General features: G+C 42.1%; 1 protein-coding gene across 6 annotated transcripts in view; it reads left to right on the top strand.

Moving 5' to 3' along the window:
- Positions 1 to 18,760, top strand: part of SLC16A12 (solute carrier family 16 member 12) — a 99,654-nt gene that overhangs the window by 59,232 nt on the left and 21,662 nt on the right. For 4 of the 6 annotated variants that reach the window (XM_070780456.1, XM_070780453.1, XM_070780452.1 and 1 more), the window contains one exon: positions 17,561 to 17,809. In XM_070780456.1, the coding sequence (XP_070636557.1) occupies positions 17,700 to 17,809 (110 nt within the window). In that variant the 5' untranslated portion in view covers positions 17,561 to 17,699. Of the gene's footprint in view, positions 1 to 3,385; positions 3,546 to 9,617; positions 9,768 to 17,560; positions 17,810 to 18,760 lie in introns of those variants that run through there. The other 2 variants (XM_070780454.1, XM_070780457.1) reach the window with 2 other exon arrangements.

Here is an 18,760-nt window from a genome sequence, read left to right as displayed (position 1 = left end):
CCCCCAGGCTTGCGTGTTCAGTGGGGCCTTGAGGCTTGGAGTGGGATGGAACCAGACATTCAGTCCTTGGTTAGAGGGTGTAATAAAAATGTCCAGGGACTAGGAGAGAGGTCTCTTTTTACCAAGAAGATATTTCACTGTGCATGTGTGCTAAGTTGCTTCAGTCGTATCTGACTCTGTTAACCTATGGATTGTAGCCCACCTGGCTCCTCTGTCCATGGATTCTCCAGAAAAGAATACTGGAGTGGGTTAGCATGCCCTCCTTCAGGGATATTCCCAGCCCAGGGATCGAACCTGCATCTCTTATGTCTCCTGCATTGGCGGGCAGGTTCTTTACCACTTGCACCACCTGGGAAACCCATATTTCGCTGTTCAGCTCAGTTCAGTTGCTCAGTTGTGTCTGAGTCTTTGCATCCCCATGGACTGCAGTACATCAGGCCTCCCTGTCCATCACCAACTCCTGGAGCTTGCTCAACTCCTGTCCATTGAGTTGGTGATGGCATCCAACCATCTCATCCTCTGTCATCCCCTTCTCCTCCTGCCCTCAATCTTTCCCAGCATCAGGGTCTTTTCCAGTTAGTCAGTTCTTTGCATGAGGTGGCCAAAGTATTAGAGTTTCAGCTTCAGCATCAGTCCTTCCAATGAATATTCAGGACTGATTTCCTTTAGGTTGGACTGGTTTGATCTTGCAGTCCAAGGGACTCCCAAGGGTCTTCTACAACACCACAGTTTAAAAGCATCAGTTCTTTGGCATTCAGCTTTCCTTATAGTCCAACTCTCACATCCATACATGACCACAGGAAAAACCATAGCCTTGACTAGACGAACCTTTGTTGGCAAAGGAATGTCTCTGCTTTTTAATATGCTGTCTAGGTTGGTCATAACTTTTCTTCCAAGGAGCAAGCATCTTTTAATTTCAAGGCTTCACTCATCGTCTGCAATGATTTTGGAGCCCAAGAAAATAAAGTCTGTCACTGTTTCCATTGTTTCCCCATCTGTTTGCCATGAAGTGGTGGGACCAGATGCCATGATCTTAGTTTTTTTAATGTTTTTGAGTTTTAAGCCAGCTTTTTCACTCTCCTCTTTCACTTTCATTAAGAGGCTGTTTAGTTCTTCACTTTCTGCCATACATATTTCATACATATTTCACCGCAACATTTAGCAAATATATGCCAGGCACTGCTCTAGGTGCTGGAGACACAAGATTGAACATAACCGTGCTAGCTTCCAGCAGCAGCTAGCTTGGAGGCCAAGTGGAGAGCAGCAGGATCCAGAGATGAAGACCACAAGCTTTGGACTCAGGCCAAGGCTGAATCTTGGATAGTTAGAGCATTTTTTTATCTGTGAAATAGAAATTATAATATCTCCTTCACAGGGCTGGGATAAAGCTAAAGTGAGATAACATACGTATAATGGTGAATGCAGAGCTTGGTGAATTAAGTGCCCCAAACGGCAACTGTTGTTACTCTTGTACTGTGTGCCTTACTCTCTGGCACTGGCGTCAGAGACTTGAACTCTAAGTACTGGCTGGTTCCTCTGTGACTGGACTGTTTGGCCCTGGGTGTGTGTCCTTTAGAGAGAACCTGGTTGTGATGAGTATTCTTCATTTTCTAGCGCCGGTGGTTGATTCTCCTGCTTGATGTCTGAAGATTAGAACTTTCTGATGCAGATGAACTGCTTTTCCTATATCTTTCAATTGAATTACCATTTTAGAACTAGTGACTGTTATTTATGCTTTTAATTTATTTCTTATGACTTGCTGGGGTTCTCTCTGGTGAAGGAAAAACTTATTCATTTATTAGACACTGATGAGCTCTTACTGTGCATCAGACTGTGTGTGTGTGTGTGTTGGAGTTAGAAGATGGTGGAGAAAATTTGGGGAAAAAAAAGCAAGGACAACTTAAGGTAGCTTCTGTTTCGTGGAGTTAAAACAGTCCAGTGGTAGAGAGAGACATTAAATAGATAACAACACTGCATTTGATAAGGGCCAGGAAGGGTATGTGCGGAGAGCTCCAAGAGTCTGGGGAAGGGAGATAACTATTTTGAAGAGTGGGGGTGGGTGGCAGCAGTTGAAGCAGAATGATAGATAAGTCTGATGAGAAAGTGGGGAAGGAAGAAATTTGAAGGCAAGGAAGAGAGCATGCAAAAAATACTAAAGCTTGAGTATTTAGTGGGTTGCAAGGAACTTATAGTATCATAAGAGAGGTGGGAGTGGGATGCAGGACTGGGAGTGAGGCTGATATTTGACTAAGTTCATGGTCATATAGATGGGGTGAAGATGGGACCAGACAGTCCTCAGCCAACATGCCGTCGTTGAGGACATTGAGTTTTCCTCTTGTTTTTACAGAGACCGGAGTGAGTATCTAGGTAAGGAACTTCAAATGGGACACCCTAAGGGCTACAATCTACTATTAAACAATATTATCCCACTGTAGAAGCAATAATAGAGTTCATTTGGAAATCTCTAGTGAGCTGTGTTGGAGAAGGCAATGGCACCCCACGCCAGTACTCTTGCCTGGAAAATCCCATGGGCGGAGGAGCCTGGTAGGCTGCAGTCCATGGGGTCGTGAAGAGTCGGACATGACTGAGCAACTTCACTTTCACGCATTGGAGAAGGAAATGGCGTTCTTGCCTGGAGAATCCCAGGGACGGTAGAGCCTGGTGGGCTGTCGTCTATGGGGTCGCACAGAGTCGGACACGACTGGCTCGACTTAGCAGCAGCAGCAGCAGCAGTGAGCTGTGGTGGGGTTGAGATTTGCTTCTATAAGGACACAGATGTGAAAGAAATAACAACTTCTTTGTGGCTCAGCTGGTAAAGAAGCCGCCTGCAATGCCAGAGACCTGGGCTTGATCCCTGGGTTGGGAAGATCCCCTGGAGAAGGGAAAGGCTATCCACTCCACTATTATGGCCTGGAGAATTCCATGGACTGTATAGGGTTGCAAAGAGTCAGACACGACTGAGCAACTTGCACTCACTTTAACTTTTGTTGCTGTTAAAAAATAAAATTTCATCACAAGCCTCTATGAAAATGAGAGTGATGAGTCCATTTTGCTTTTTATGTCCTGTGTAAAAATCTGGTGCCTCTCCCCCAGTTACGAAGGTTTTTCTCTTATGTTTTCTTCTAGATTTTTTTTTCTGCATTCATATTTAGATATGTTATTTTGAACTAGGTTTTATATATGGTGTGAGGTTAGACTAGAGAGTAATTTTCTTCCCATATGAATTAACATGTGGGGTTATTTCTAGACTCTCTATTCTGTTCCACTAATCTAATATGCCAATATTATTCTTGATTACTTTGGTTTTAGAGCAAGTCTTTGAAATCAGTTAGTGTAATTCTTCAACTTTTGTTCTATTTTTTGAAAATTATTTCCTATTTTTTAGGTTCTTTGCATTTCTGTATGAGTTTTGAAATCAGCTTGTCAGCTTGAAATAAGGCTGCTGATTGGGATTTCAGTGAAACAACCGACTTGTGTAGATATGACATCTTCTCCATCTTCCGTGGAATGAATTTGTTCACTCACACTCTCTCTCTCAGGCCTTTGTAAGTTTCTCTTAGCTTTGTTTTGTATAATGAGCAAATGAGGGATTTTGCTGGTGGTTCAGTGGTTAAGACTCTGCATTCCCAATGCAGGGGACCTGGGTTTAATCCCTGGTCAGGGAACTAGTTGTCTGAGGAGGCCTTAGAAATAGCTGAGAAGAGAAGCGAAAGGCAAAGGAGAAAGGGAAAGATATACCCAATTGAATACAGAGTTCCAGAGAATATCAAGGAGAGATAAGAAAGCCTTCCTAAGTGAACAATGCAAAGAAATAGAGGAAAACAATAAAATGGGAAAGACTGGAAATCTCTTTAAGAAAATTGGAGATACCAAGGGAACATTTCATGCAAAGATGAGCACAATAAAGGACAGAAACAGCAAGGACCTAACAGAAACAGAAGAGATTATGAAGATATGGCAAAAATACACAGAAGAACTGAACAAAAAAGTTCTTAATGACCCAGATAACCACAATGGTGTGATCACTCACCTAGAGCCAAACATCCTGGAGTGTGATGTCAAGTGGGCCTTAGGAAGCATCACTACAAACAAAGCTAAAGGAGGTGATGGAATTCCAGCTGAGCTATTTCAAATCCTAAAAGATGGTGCTGTTAAAGTGCTGCACTCAATATGCCAGCAAATTTGGAAAACTCAGCAGTGGCCACAGGACTGGAAAAGGTCAGTTTTCATTACAATCCCAAAGAAGGGCAATGCCAAAGAATGTTCAAACTACCACACAATTGCACTTATCTCACACGCTAGCAAAGTAATGCTCAAAGTTTTCCAAGCCAGGTTTCAACAGTATGTGAACGGAGAAATGCCAGATGTACAAGCTGGATTTAGAAAAGGCAGAGGAACCAGAGATCAAATTGCCAACATCAGTTTGATCATAGAAAAAGCAAAGGAATTTAAAAAAAAAATCTGCTTCATTGACTACACTAAAGCCTTTGAGTGTGTGGATCACAACAAACTATGGGAAATGTGAATACCAGACCACCTTACCTGTCTCCTGAGAAACCTGTATGCAGGTCAAGAAGCAACAGTTAAGAACCAGACATGGAACAACAGACTGGTTCCAAATTGGGAAAGGAGTACATCAAGACTGTATATTGTCACCCTGTTTATTTAACTTACATGCAGAGTACATCATGTGAAATGCTAGACTGGATGACTCATAAGCTGAAATCAAGATTGCCGGGAGAAATATCAACAACCTCAGATATGCAGATGATACGACTCTAAAGGCAGAAAGCGAAGAGGAACTGAAGAGCCCCTTGATGAGGGTGAAAGAGAGTGAAAACACTGGCTTAAAACACAACATTCAAAAAACTGAGATCATAGCATCCTGTCTCATCACTTCATGGCAAATAGGGAAAAAGTGGAAACAGTGACAGATTTTCTTTTCTTGGGCTCCAAAATCACTGTAAACCATGACAGCAGCCATGAAATGAAAAGATGCTTGCTCCTTGGAAGAAAAGCTATGACAAACCTAAACAGTGTATTAAAAAGCAGAGATATCACTTTGCCAACAAAGGTCCGTCTAGTCAAAGCTATTGTTCTTCCAGTAGTCATGTGAGAGTTGGACCATAAAGAAGGCTGAGCACGGAAGAATTGATGCTTTTGAACTGTGGTGTAGGAGAAGACTCTTGAGAGTCCCTTGGACTGCAAGGAGATCCAACAAGTCCATTCTAAAGGAAATCAGTCCTGAATATTCATTGGAAGGAGTGATGCTGAAACTGAAGATCCAGTACTTTGACCACCTGTTATAAAGAGCTGACCTTTTGGAAAAGACCCTGATGCTGGGAAAGATTGAGGGCAAGAGGAGAAGGGAGGGGATGGAGGATGAGATGGTTATATAGCATCACTGACTCAATGGACGTGAGTTTGAACGAACTCTGGGAGATAGTGATGGACAGAGAATCCTGGCATGCTGCAGTTCATGGTGTTGAAAAGAGTCAGACATGACTTAGCGACTGTACAGTAACAACAGCAATGAGCAAATAATGCATACATTTGTTAAAATCATTCGCAGGCATCTCATGACTTTTGATGAAATATAATGTAAGGCAATACTTTAAAATTCCAATTTCTAATTGTTCACTCTAAAATTGTGTACAAGCCCCCATGCCCTTGAAGCAAAATACTGATTTAATCAAATCAAGATTTAATGATTGGTACATGTAAAGATGCAGGAACAAAGAATAGCTGTTGGGCTGGGAAACTGGTAACAATTTAGACTGTAAATCCACCACATAACAGAATCATCAAATTATATAGATAAAGGGCTGGCACACATTCCTAAGTTGTTTTACAGGAAGCAGACCTGCACCAAATGAAAATTGCTGGCCACCAGGCCAGATTGACCTAGATTGGTTGAAACTAGCAGGTTGATGATGTTCGAAACTTCACCCTGATGCCAACCAATCCAAGAATTGTCCACAAGTTGATCGTGCTCTGCTACTTGAACACTATAAGAGTCCTCACTGCCCCCTCCAGTGTGGGACACATAATCTTGAGGGCATTAGCCTACTGTGCTGCCCTTTGCCTGGCAAAACAGTAAGAGCTATTCTTTTCTATTTAACCTAAAACCCCACTCCCGTGTTTCTATTTGGCACGGGTTGAGTGCCAGTTTGCTGAGTTTCAGCAACAGCTACTAATATTTAGAAATAATAAATTTCAGTTCACCAAAAGTAATAGTTTCTGCTCTTCAAAACTGCACCATTGAGAAGTTAATGGGAAAGCCACAGGATAAGTGTTGAGGTCCTTTAATGGACCGGAACCTGGTGGTCCAGAGTCGACGATAAGAAAGTAAAGGAGAGAAAGAGGCTGATATTCCTTGGTTTACACAGAAAGCCAATAAAGCCCCTACACGGGGCTTGCTCTGTTCACGAAGGCCTCAGGCGCCCTCTCGATGGGGTGAAGGTGCAGAGCGCCTTCTCGAGAGGGTCTTAGAAGCCCGGGCAGGAAAGTGAACTCAGAGAGCCTCTGTGCTCCAGGGGATCAGCCTGAAAAAGAGAGGGAGAGAGAGAGAGAAAGAAAGACACGGGGACCAGAGCTCTGATGGAGCAAAGGTGTTTTAATCAACATGGTGTGGGCATATATACTGTCTTACAATGTAGTTGTTCTCAGCAAAGATAAAGATTAAAATTCCAGACTTACAAAACATAGGCAATCCATATTAAGGAGAGAGAGAGTTGTAAACAATCACTTTTACCGTATGGTTCACAAGAAGGAAGAGGGTACTTATCACCATATAGAAACACTAATGAAGGAAATGCCCGGATTCCTCAGCCCCCGGGAGAGGCTTGCCTCTCCTCTTAATTCCTGGGTATTCAGGAATTAATAAGGAACAGAGAATTCCTGACAGATCCAAAACAGCACACAGGAAGCCTCCTGTTAAATGCTTCCTGACAGATAAGAAAAAATATTTATAATACAAATATCTACAAAAGACTTATATCTAGACTATATAAATAATTCTTGTATCTCAATAAGATAAAAACCCAATTAAAAATGAGCATGCTGTTTGAACAGAAACATCACAAAAGAAGATATATAAATAGTTAATAAAACATGGTTAACATCATGAGTAGTCGGGAAAGTACAAATTAAAGCTACAATGAGACTGCATTACACACTGGAGTTCTAATACGTGTGCTGTGCTGAGTCTCCTCAGTCATGTCTGACTCTTTGTGACCCCACGGCTCCTCTGGGAGCATGGGATTTTCCAGGCGGGAGTACTGGAGTGAGTTGTTATGCCCTCCTCCGAGCTCTAATATATTACTGGTAATACCACACAGCTATGTCAAAAAACAGTTTGGCAGTTTCTTCTAAGTTTAAATATACACTTACAGTATGACTCAGCAATTTCATTCCTAGGTATTTACTCAAGAAAATTAAAACATGTGTCCACAAAGGACTTGTATACAGATGTTCACAGACACTTTATTCATGATGGTCTAAAATTGAAAACAACCCTAATGTCCACCAACAGATAAATAAACTGTAATATATTCATAAAACAGATTATTGCTCACAATACAAAATGAATCAGGTGCACATATGCACAGCAGCATGAATGAATCTCAAAATATTATCATAAGCGAAAGAAGCCAGAAGCAAAATCGTCCATATTGTGTGATTCCATATTTATGAAAATAGTGACTGGCAAAACTCATCTTTATCAACAGAGAGCAAACCTGTGGTAATGCAATGCTGAGGCTGGTGGAGACTGACTGCAAAGGAGCATGAAAAAATGTTTGGGGTGATGAAAGTGTTCTGTATCTTGATTGTGGTGGTTGAGGTTACATGAGTGTGTACATTTGTCAAATGTCATCAAAATGTAGACATAAAATGGTTGTGTTTTACTGTATGTAAATTATACCTCAATCTAAAAAAGTTTCTAACAGGTTTTCACATTTAGAGTAACCTCTTTCAGGACTTCCCTACTGGTCCAGTGGTTAAGACTCTGCACTTCCACTATTTGGGGTGGCAGATTTGATCCCTGGTCCAGGAAGTTCCATGGTCTTCCCAGGTGGGGCAGTGGAAAAGAATGCCTGCCAACATAGGGCATGCAAAAACACAGGTTCAGTCCCTGGGTGGGGAAGATCCCCTGAAGTAGGAAATGGCAGCCCACACCCGTATTTTTGCTTGGAAAATCCCATGGACAGAGGAGTCCGGTGGGCCCAATCCACAGGGTCACAAAGAGTCAGACACAAGAGACCGTTCACACACACAAACTGGGTAAGTTCCACATGCCACTCATAGTGGCAAAAAAAAATTTCCGCTTCCTTTCGTGGCATAGGTTTCTACACTCCCTTTCTGTGTGGTGGGAACTTCCCCTGCAACACACTCCTGTGACTTCTTGTTTACAGATGGATTTATTCTGGATGGAATCCATGTCCTTGTTTTCCACAGTAAAAAAGACGATACCACGTCTACCAGGTATCTTAGATATTGGGGGAGAGACACTTAACAATCAGCCAACTGGTTTGAAGTCTGACATCAGTAATTTGATGGCTTGTTTTTATGGATTGGGGACCAGTGACAGGAAGTGATATCACGCAGTGTCGTGCAAGTAAGTAGTGTCACTCAGACCCAGTGGTCTCGAATCCCACTCTTGGTATCTTTCTGCCTCACCTTTACCTCTCAAGGCAGCAAACCAATTTAAAAAGTACGGATACTACTGAAAGTTAAGACACTGGAAATAAGGAGGGATTGAGGAGGGAAGAATAACGGAAAGACAGTGTTGGAAGCCTACCCAAATAAGTGCCTTTTCTGTCTATAAGATGTGCAGTTTTTCTAGTGATAGAGGGATCACTTCAGAAAACTTTACGGAGGGCAATGTGACAGATTTGCCCTACAAATGGAGTGCTTTATTTGAAGGTGATTGACTGTTAGCAAGAATTCTTTGCAAATGAGTAGATTTTTGAAAGGGGACAAAGTGAAATGGAACATATATCCCATGGCACCCCACTCCAGTACTCTTTCCTGGAAAATCCCATGGACAGAGGGCCTGGTGGGCTGTAGTCCATGGGGTCGCTAAGAGTCGGACACGACTGAGCGACTTCACCTTCACGTTCACTTAGAGGAACATCATGATATAGAGCGTCTTTTGTTTCAATTTTTTTTTTCCTGAAGCCAGAATGAAATGCAGAATGCAATTATATTTTAGTGGTTGGATGTTAAAATGAAATAAATGGAAGGCTGCTTGGGAAAATGAAGAATGGCCTGATGGAAATGTACTCTCTTTGCCTATAGTTTTAGGTATGCTCTTAATAACGATGTTTCCATTATATCTGTGTCATATCAGGTGGGTTAATTATTTACAAGAAGCTCAGGCTAATATTCCAGGGGAACCACAGACTGCTCCAAAGTGTCTAGGAAACTAGATTAGTTTTGTTTAACCTGTGCATCTCTTCTGAATACATATAAATCTATTACATGACTTGTTTTGAAAGAGACTCACGTGTTGTTTTGTGAGCAGCCGCATACTCTTGAGTTAACCCTGTGGTTAACCTCTCTCCTCAACTCACCCCCACCCCCCCACCCCCACTTCCTTTGGTCTTGGTCACTCACTCACATGAACGAGTGCTCAAGCTTTACCGTGGCTTGTTGACACAAATGCGCAATAACAGTTTTGAAGTCTGGAGGGCAGATGGGCGAGTGTGCTATCTAAACTCTACCAGAGTTCCTTATCTCCATTTCAATTCATACAGTGTTGTCAGGTGAGTGCCTTCGCTTCTGTGAGCTTCGGTTTCATCCTCGTGGAAGAGGGAAAATTGTGCCTATCTCTGAGATTTGTGAGGCTCCAGAGTGACTATTCATGAGGAACTATTAATAGTCTCGCATACTGATGTTTTCAGAGAGGTCCCTTCTTCCCACCCTGGAACCCTGTGAGGAGGTTCCGTGGTCTGTGGTTTTGCCCAGCTTGACTCTAATCAGCAGACCTTTGCTTACTATACTGTTATTTACCTTTTAATTTGGATTTATGCAATTATATTTTTAGAGAGACACTCACCAGTTAGTTCTTAACTTATAAGATGTGGGAACGCCAAAGAGAAGATGTCTAATTGAAACAAATGAAAATGGAATCATCTGGGGATAGCAGAGGCAAAGTAAAAATTAATGATGTTTAATATCTTTGTAAGGAAACAGGACTTAATGATGTTTAATATCTTTGTAAGGAAACAGGACATTTTATTTTGCCAGGGGCTGTTACCTTCCCTGTGTCTTTTATGGGATAATCACCTAATTTTTAATGTACAGCATCAATAAATGATACGGGTTTTTTTAGTCCTAGAGAAACTATACAAAAGAGATTTTTGTGTTCATATTTATACGGCAGGAGTAACCTGAAATATTTATTTCAGAAAATTGTATATATTATGGTATTGAATGAAGTTTTTAAATTAATCATTATCACATGGACTGTACAGTCCATGGAATTCTCCAGGCCAGAATACTGGAGTGGGTAGCCTTTCCCTTCTCCAGGGGATCTTCCCAACCCAGGGATTGAACCCAGGTCTCCTGCATTGCAGGTGGATTCTTTACCAGCTGAGCCACCAGGGAAGCCCAACTTAATTATACCATCCTGCTATATTTCTGTATAGTCTTCCCACTCCATATGACACAAGTATACAACCCTTATAGAAATTTTGCATGGCTTACCTCACATTGTACACACAATTCTAGAGTCCTCTTTTTGTTTTAACATTGTATCATAAATGATTCCCATATTACAGTATCATCTTTTAGTTTATAATTTAAAGCATTGACTACTGTCCCATTTGTTTCATATGTCATGATTCTCCAGACACTTCCCAGTTGTCAAGCATTTACACTGGTTTGGTTTTACATGTTATTCAAAGCACAGCTATTATTTTTTTCTCATAGTGTTTAGCTTCTCTTGAGTTGTTTTCTTAGGCTAACTTCCCAGAACTGAGATTACTCTTCAAAGAACATGAATAACTTTCTAATTCTTGATATGTTGCACTATGTTGCTTTCCAAAGAGCTATTGCATCGCACTGCCTGTCTCAAAGTTTTTCAAGTGCCAGGCAGCACAGACGTCTCACACAGGCCATTTATGGGTAGATGGATCCATAATCTTAAATTGGAAGACAGTTTAACCTTGGGGACTATTTTAATGGAGAACCCTAGGAAGAGGCTAGGATTATACCAAGGCAGATGTTTCTAAGCTCTGGCTTTTTCACTTGTACAATGGATTCTGTCATTTCATGACACCTAATTGTGTCCAATTTGTGAGTTATTACATCATGTGCATTTGTAGGCAAGTGTTGGTAGAACTCGAATGCTAGTCCTATTGAAAGTGTCAGAGGCTAGACATAAAGCATGCCACGAACACGACTCAGATGTGGCTGTTCAAGAAGCTGGTTTATAGCGACACAGAACCGGCTGAAGTGGAAGATCTTATTGCCTCCAGGGACCCGGCAGGGGTCATACATGAGTGAAACGGCGCAGAGACTGGGCAGCACAGGAGGTCAGGGGAGGGTGGAGGGGGATGTACAGGCCTTATCCAAAGGAGGAGTGCCATTCTTGGCTCCAGCTGATGGGGCCACGGATGAATGCCAGACCAATGTCTTCAGTGCTCTAAGTTTTTCAAGACAGTTTGGAAATCTGAATGTTTAGGTTTCTTGATACAGCTGCTACAACAAAAATATCACAGACTGGGTTGCCTAAACAACAAATTGTTAGTTCTTATAGTTGTGTAGGCTGGAAATTCCAAGATCAAGGCACTGGCATACTCAGGGTCTGGTGAGAACCCTCTTCATGGGTCCTGTTTTTACTGTGACATCATATGGCAGAAGGGACAAAAGCGCTCTTTGGGGTCTCTTTTAAAAGGGCACTAATCCCATTCTGCAAGAGCGGGGCCCTCATGACCTAATCATTTCCCAAAGGCCCCCATCTCCAAATATCATCACATTGGCGAGTTCCCTGGCTGATTAAGTCAGTGACCTTAGGCATGCCAGGGGAATGCCAATGGTACCATTTAAAGAACTGTATTTCTAGCTGCATCAGGCTGTAATTAATGTCATCCTACTGGTGTGTCTTCAGCAAGAATTACTTGCATTTGATTAAATAAAAGTGTATATGAATTTACATCAAGGAGTGATGAAAGGTGGTGGAAACAGTGTCAGGCATTGTTAGGAAAAGACTGATTCATGTCCCACTTTTGCTGCTTGATAGTGTTAATAATAGGAAAATTACTGACTCTCTCTAGTCTGAGCTGGGGTATATATAAAATAGGGATAATAATACCTACTGTCTGTGGTTATTGTGGGCTTCCCTGGTGGCTCGGATGGTAAGGAATCTGCCTACAAAGCAGGAGACCTGGGTTTGATCCCTGGGTGGGGGACATCCCACAGAGAAGGGCATGGGTACCCACTCCAATATTCTTGCCTGGAGAATTCCATGAACAGAGGAGCCTGGTGGGCTACAGTCCATGGGGTTGCAGAGTGGGACATGACTGAACAACTACAACACACACCTATGGTTACTGTAAAAGTTAAATGAGATACTGTCTATAACGATACATCATAGCAGCGTGGCCTATCGAAATGGTCTGAAAAGCTACTTCCATGCTGTTTTCGCTTAGCCCAGTGTTTTGGGTATGACTCTGTCCCCAGCCTGGGGCTTCCCAGATGGCTCAGATGGTAAAGAATGCACCTGCAATGCAGGAGACCTGGGTTCAATCCCCGGGTGGGGAAGATCCCCTGAAGAAGGGCATGGCTACCCACTCCAGCATTCTTACCTGGAGAATTCCATGGACAGAAGAGCCTGGCAGGCTACAGTCCATGGGGTCACAAACAGTTGAACACAATTTCCAAATCAGGAAAGGAGTACATCAAGGCTGTATATTGTCACCCTGCTTATTTAACTTATATTCAGAGTTCAGTTCAGTCGCTCAGTCATGTCTGACTCTTTGCGACCCCATGAACCGTAGCACGCCAGGCCTCCCTGTCCATCACCAACTCCTGGAGTTCACCCAAACCTATGTCCATCAAGTCTGTGATGCCAACCAACCATCTCATCCTCTGTCATCCCCTTCTCCTGCCCTCAGTCTTTCCCAGCATCAAGGGTCTTTTCAAATGAGTCAGCTCTTTGCATCAGGTGGCCAAAGTATTAAAGTTTCAGCTTCAACATCAGTCCTTCCAATGAACACCCAGGACTGATCTCCTTTAGGATGGACTGGTTGGATCTCCTTGCAGTCCAAGGGACTCTCAAGAGTCTTCTCCAACACCACAGTTCAAAAGCATCAATTCTTCCATGCTCAGCTTTCTTTATAGTCCAACTCTCACATCCATCCATGACCACTGGAAAAACCATAGCCTTGACTAGATGGACCTTTATTGGCAAAGTAATGTCTCTGCTTTTGAATATGCTATCTAGGTTGGTCATAGCTTTTCTTCCAAGGAGTAAGCATCTATTAATTTCATGGCTGCAATCACCATCTGCAGTGATTATATTCAGAGTACATCATGCAAAATGCCGGGCTGGATGAAGCACAAGCTGGAATCAAGATTGCTGGGAGAAATACCAATAACCTCAGATACGCAGATGACACCACCCTTATGGCAGAAAGTGAAGAACTAAAGAGCCTCTTGATGAAAGGGAAAGAAAAGAGTGAAAAAGTTGGCTTAAAGCTCAACATTCAGAAAACTAAGATAATGGCATCCGGTCCCATCACTTTATGGCAAATAGATGGGGAAACAGAAACAGTGAGATACTTTATGTTTTTGGTCTCCAAAATCAGTGCAGATGGTGATTGCAGCCATGAAATTAAAAGATGCTTGCTTCTTGGAAGAAAAGCTATGACCAACCTAGATAGCATATTAAAAAACAGAGGCATTACTAACAAAGGTCCATCTAGTCAAAGCTATGGTTTTTCCAGTAGTCATGTATGAATGTGAGAGTTGGACTATAAAGAAAGCTGAGCACGGAATAATTGATGGTTTTGAACTGTGGTGTTGGGAAGACTCTCGACAGTCCCTTGGACTGCAAGGAGATCCAACCAGTCCATCCTAAAGGAGATCAGTCCTGAATATTCATTGGAAGGACTGATGCTGAAGCTGAAACTCCAATACTTTGGCCATCTGATATGAAGAACCACCTCATTTGAAAAGACCCTGATGCTGGGAAAGATTGAAGGCAGGAGGAGAAGGGGATGACAGAGGATGAGATGGTTGGATGGCATCACCAACTAGATGGACATGGGTTTAAATAGGCTCTGGGAATTGGTGATGGACAGGGAAGCCTGGCATGCTGCAGTCCATGGAGTTGAAAAAGTCAGACATGACTGAGTGACTGAAATAAACTGAACTGAACTGAACTGAACAATACTTTCGCTTTTCACTTTCACTGTCCCCAGCCCAGTGATTAGCAATATTAGCATTTCAGATAATAATTTTGACTTTCTGTCAATCAGTAGACTGAATATTTGTACCAATATTGCTCTTCTAGTACTTCTGACAGATTTATCCTCTCCAGCCGTTCACTCCATCTGCTTTGTCAGTCTCTCCACATTCACAGGATGGCTAATTAAGATGAAGGAGGGGCCCTTCTGAGTCTTGAAAAGAAGCAAATTTAAGAGGTCTGTCTACATGGAGTCACTCTTGTTGTCTTGGGCTCCCTATCTTTGTTTTGCATTTGCTCTTTGAACTCAAAGCTGCCAATTTGTTCCAGTAGCTTAAAAGATCCATGCTTGCAAGATTTTACTGTGTGCCATTTTCTTGAGAAAGTTGTGATTTTAAAGTAAATTTAAATTTTAAATTGGTTTGTCTATAATTTATCAGATGGTGCATGGTCTGTGTTCGCCAAACAATACATGCTTAGTCATACTTGACATAATGTTTCATATAATTAATATTACTTAAAATTTTTTCTGTTGATCATAATAAAATTCTACCCAAAACTGGTGATTGGCTCAATCCAATGGAAAAATCACCTGTTAAAACTCTTATGTAGCCGCATAAAGAATTCATCTTTAATTCTAATTAAGAAGCTTGCTGGACATGCCAAAGTATACCATAAGAAACACTTGATCTCACAGTTCTTATGGGATCAAACCCAGGCCTGGCTTAGCTGGGTGCTTGGCTCAGGGTCTCCCAAGGCTGCAGAGTGTCAGCCAGACTGTGTTCTCTACTGGAGGCTCAACAAGGGAAAAATCTGCTTTCAAGCTCACTTGGCATGTTGGCAGAATTCATTTCCTTTCTCTTGTAGGACAGAGAACTTTAGCTTTTTGCTGTCACTTTAGCCTTTGGGGGCTGTCCTCAGATGCCACGTGGTTTGCTGCCACATGGCCCTCTCCATGGCAGCATGTAACACGGCAGCTTCCTTTTTTAAGGCCTGTGAAAGAGCAAGAGCGAGTCAGCTGGCAAGAGTGAGGCTTTTTTTAAAAAAACTATATATAGATATAACATCTATTTTTTTAATATTTATTGATTTGTTTATGACTCTTCTGGGTCTTCGTTGCTGCATGGGCTTTTCTTTAGTTGTGGCTCATGGGGGCTACTCTCTATCTGCATTCCAGTGACTTCCCTTGTTGCAGAGCATGGGCTCTAGGGCTCAAGGGCTTCAGTAGTTGTGGCTCATGGGCTTAGTTCAGAAGGCAGTGGCAACCCATTTCAGTACTCTTGCCTGGAAAATCCCATGGACGGAGGAGCCTGGTGGGCTGCAGTCCCGGAGTCACTGCGAGTCAGACACGACTGAGCAGCTTCATTTTTCACTTTTCACTTTTCACTTTCCACTTTCATGCATTGGAGAAGGAAATGGCAACCCACTCCAGTGTTCTTGCCTGAAGAATCCCAGGGACGGGGGAACCTGGTGGGCTGCCGTCTATGGGGTCACAGAGTCGGACACGACTGAAGTGACTTAGCAGCAGCAGCAGCAGCAGCATGAACTTAGTTCTGTGGCATGTGGAATCTTCCCAGACCGTTGATTGAGCCTGCATCTTCTGCATTGGCAGGCGGATTCTTTACTACTGAGCCATCAGGGAAGCCCAGGTCTGAGTCTTACTCAGCATGAACTAGTCACACCTGTCCCATCACATGTGCCATATTCTGGTGAGAAGGGAATCATAGGTCCTGCGGAAATGCAAGGAACAGGATTATACAAAGAACAGAGCGGCTGGAGGTGAGACCATAGGGGAGCCTTAGAATCTCCCAAAGGAGATGTGTTTGTGTCTTGCTCACCATCAAATCCTTCGTGTCCAGAATAATGCCTAACATATATTAGATACTCCATAAGTGTCAGTAGTTGAATTAATGAATTAACATTGCAGATTTTGAATCATGCATTGCTAATTTCCTCCCCCACCCAAGTCTATGGTTTACCTTTTGGTTGTATTTATTATATGGTTTAATGTATATAAATGCTAAATTTTGATTTGGACAAATCAACAAAAGTTTCCCTTAATTTGTTGATATCACTTTACACCGCAGGGAGTCCTTTTCCCATTCAGAGATCAGATAAATGTTTGCCTGTATTTTCACCTAGATTTTAAATTACTTTTTTTTCCCATGTAATTCTGATCTATCTAGAAAGTCAAAAATTAAATGGAGAGTTATAACAGGATGTAGCAAATAATCTTTTTTTTCCATCCATCCCTCTTCGCTACCTTATTTAGTTTTATTGAATTATTATGTACTGGTTTCTGGGCTTTGTATTCTGTTTCATTATTTTTCATTCTCGTTTCAGTTTTTTCCATCTAAGAATTATAGCATTCTTGGTCAGAAATGCCAAAGCAGTTACTGTCAGAATCATTTAGTATAATAATTAAGACATAGCCTAAGCTGTTGAAAGACTCCAGCATAGCGAGCTGGCATGTAATCCACTCAGTATTCTCGCCTGGAGAATCCCATGAACAGAGGAACCTGGGGGGCTACAGTCCATAGGGTAGCAGAGAGTCAGCGCAACTGAAACCACTCAGCACAGCACAGCACAAATACAGCTGAGGCATATTTACCTTTGGCATAATAGTGAGTAGGTGAAACCCAGACCTGGAGAGGCACCTCTTCCCCACAGAGTCGTTTGAGAACTCAGGCTCTTCCTGTTCCGTAGCTCTGCCAGCCCCCAGGGCAATGTTCAGGCATGTATGGTTGGAGCTGTCTCATCTCCTCATCCATGTTCCGGTCTGTGGGAAAGGAGGTGGTGCGTGTCTTGAGACATCCTTTGCCTTTGAGCTGAGGAACCAGAAGTGGCATGTATTATGTTGCTCACATCCCTTTAGTCTAACTAAACCACGTTGCCACATCTACCTTCAAGGTATGGAAAATAGTTTAAACAGCCATCCTAGACTTGACTTGAAAGTTGAGAGGATCTGTTATTAAAAAGAAGATGAGGGATGGGTTCCAAGAAGAACTACTTGTCTCTGCTGCAGTCCAGTTTTCATAGTCACAAATACTCATATTTAAGAGAAAGGTGATAATCATTTTCAGCAAGTGAAGAACTATCTTTGGATATGGCAATGAAATACAAATATGTCCTGATTTTTTATTTTAGATGGCCAATAACCCATGTGCCAGGTAGCACTCTATGCCAATCTTGAATGCCAACAGGAAGTCACTGGACGGCAAACCCTTCCAAGATCATAACTGGGCTGTTGGAGTAACTTGGAAAAGAAGAAAGAGGAATTGAAAGCATGGCTAAAGTAAAAAGAGCTCGGTCTACCTCCCCTCCCGATGGAGGCTGGGGCTGGATGATCGTGGCTGGCTGTTTCCTTGTTACCATCTGCACCCGAGCGGTAACCAGGTAGGCGGGACTTTCTTCTTGATTCATTATTATGATCTGGCTTGTCTTTTTTCCTAACTCAGTTTCATTCTATCTCTGAACCTGTCTTTGTGAAAATAAATGTGTATATGTGTGTTATGTGTGTGTGTGTTTCCTTTGACTGCTCAGATATCTTCTTCTTTGCAAGGAATGTCATTTTCTGACACTGGATAGGGATCTCTTTTTATAATATCTGACCTATAAACCTGGAGTTTTACGACACTTTTGACTAAATATCATGGCTATTGCCGGACATTTATTTTCATAAGCAGTTCATCCCACAAAGGACAAAAATTATAAGTTCAAAACAGCCACGAGAGCCTCTCAGCTCACCAGGATACCAAGCCATGGGAAGCTTAAAGCCCAAAATTGAAATTCTTTTGCTTCATTTTGCACTTGGCTGTGGTAGTGGAGGCTGAACTCTAGGTTGAAGGAGAGAAACAGCACAAATGCAGGGATTCTCATCTCTTTTGGTCATGGGTCCTCTTTTTCTTTTACTCAAGAGCATAGTGTTGAATATACTTGCATTAAATGGCCATACACTGAGATGCATTCACCTTATTTACGTTTGGAATAAATACACACTTGAAATCTGCATGTGCCAGCTCTTTCCTCTAGAGGTACCTTTGTTCAGACTGAACTCTCTTCTCTGGCAACTCTCCCTAGGCTGCTCTACATAACTTTATTTGATTGGCACCATCCATAAAAGCATCGATGTGTTCCCCATAACAAACAGATAATGCAGGAAAGAAGCAGTGTTTGTTTTTGCTACAATAAGGTTTTGTTATGTGTCATCATAAACTGTAGATTTATTTAAAATAATGTGATGGTTGAGTCTGATTTTTCTCCCATCTATTTTATGGATCCTGTGTTCTGGGAGTGAGGGGTCATAGAGTTAAAAGGAATCTTTCATCTTGGTTCTTCCATGCAGAA

This window comes from Bos indicus, chromosome 26, assembly GCF_029378745.1.
Source record: "Bos indicus isolate NIAB-ARS_2022 breed Sahiwal x Tharparkar chromosome 26, NIAB-ARS_B.indTharparkar_mat_pri_1.0, whole genome shotgun sequence".
Lineage (NCBI taxonomy): Eukaryota > Metazoa > Chordata > Mammalia > Artiodactyla > Bovidae > Bos > Bos indicus.
This window is presented reverse-complemented; position numbering and strand designations above follow the sequence as displayed.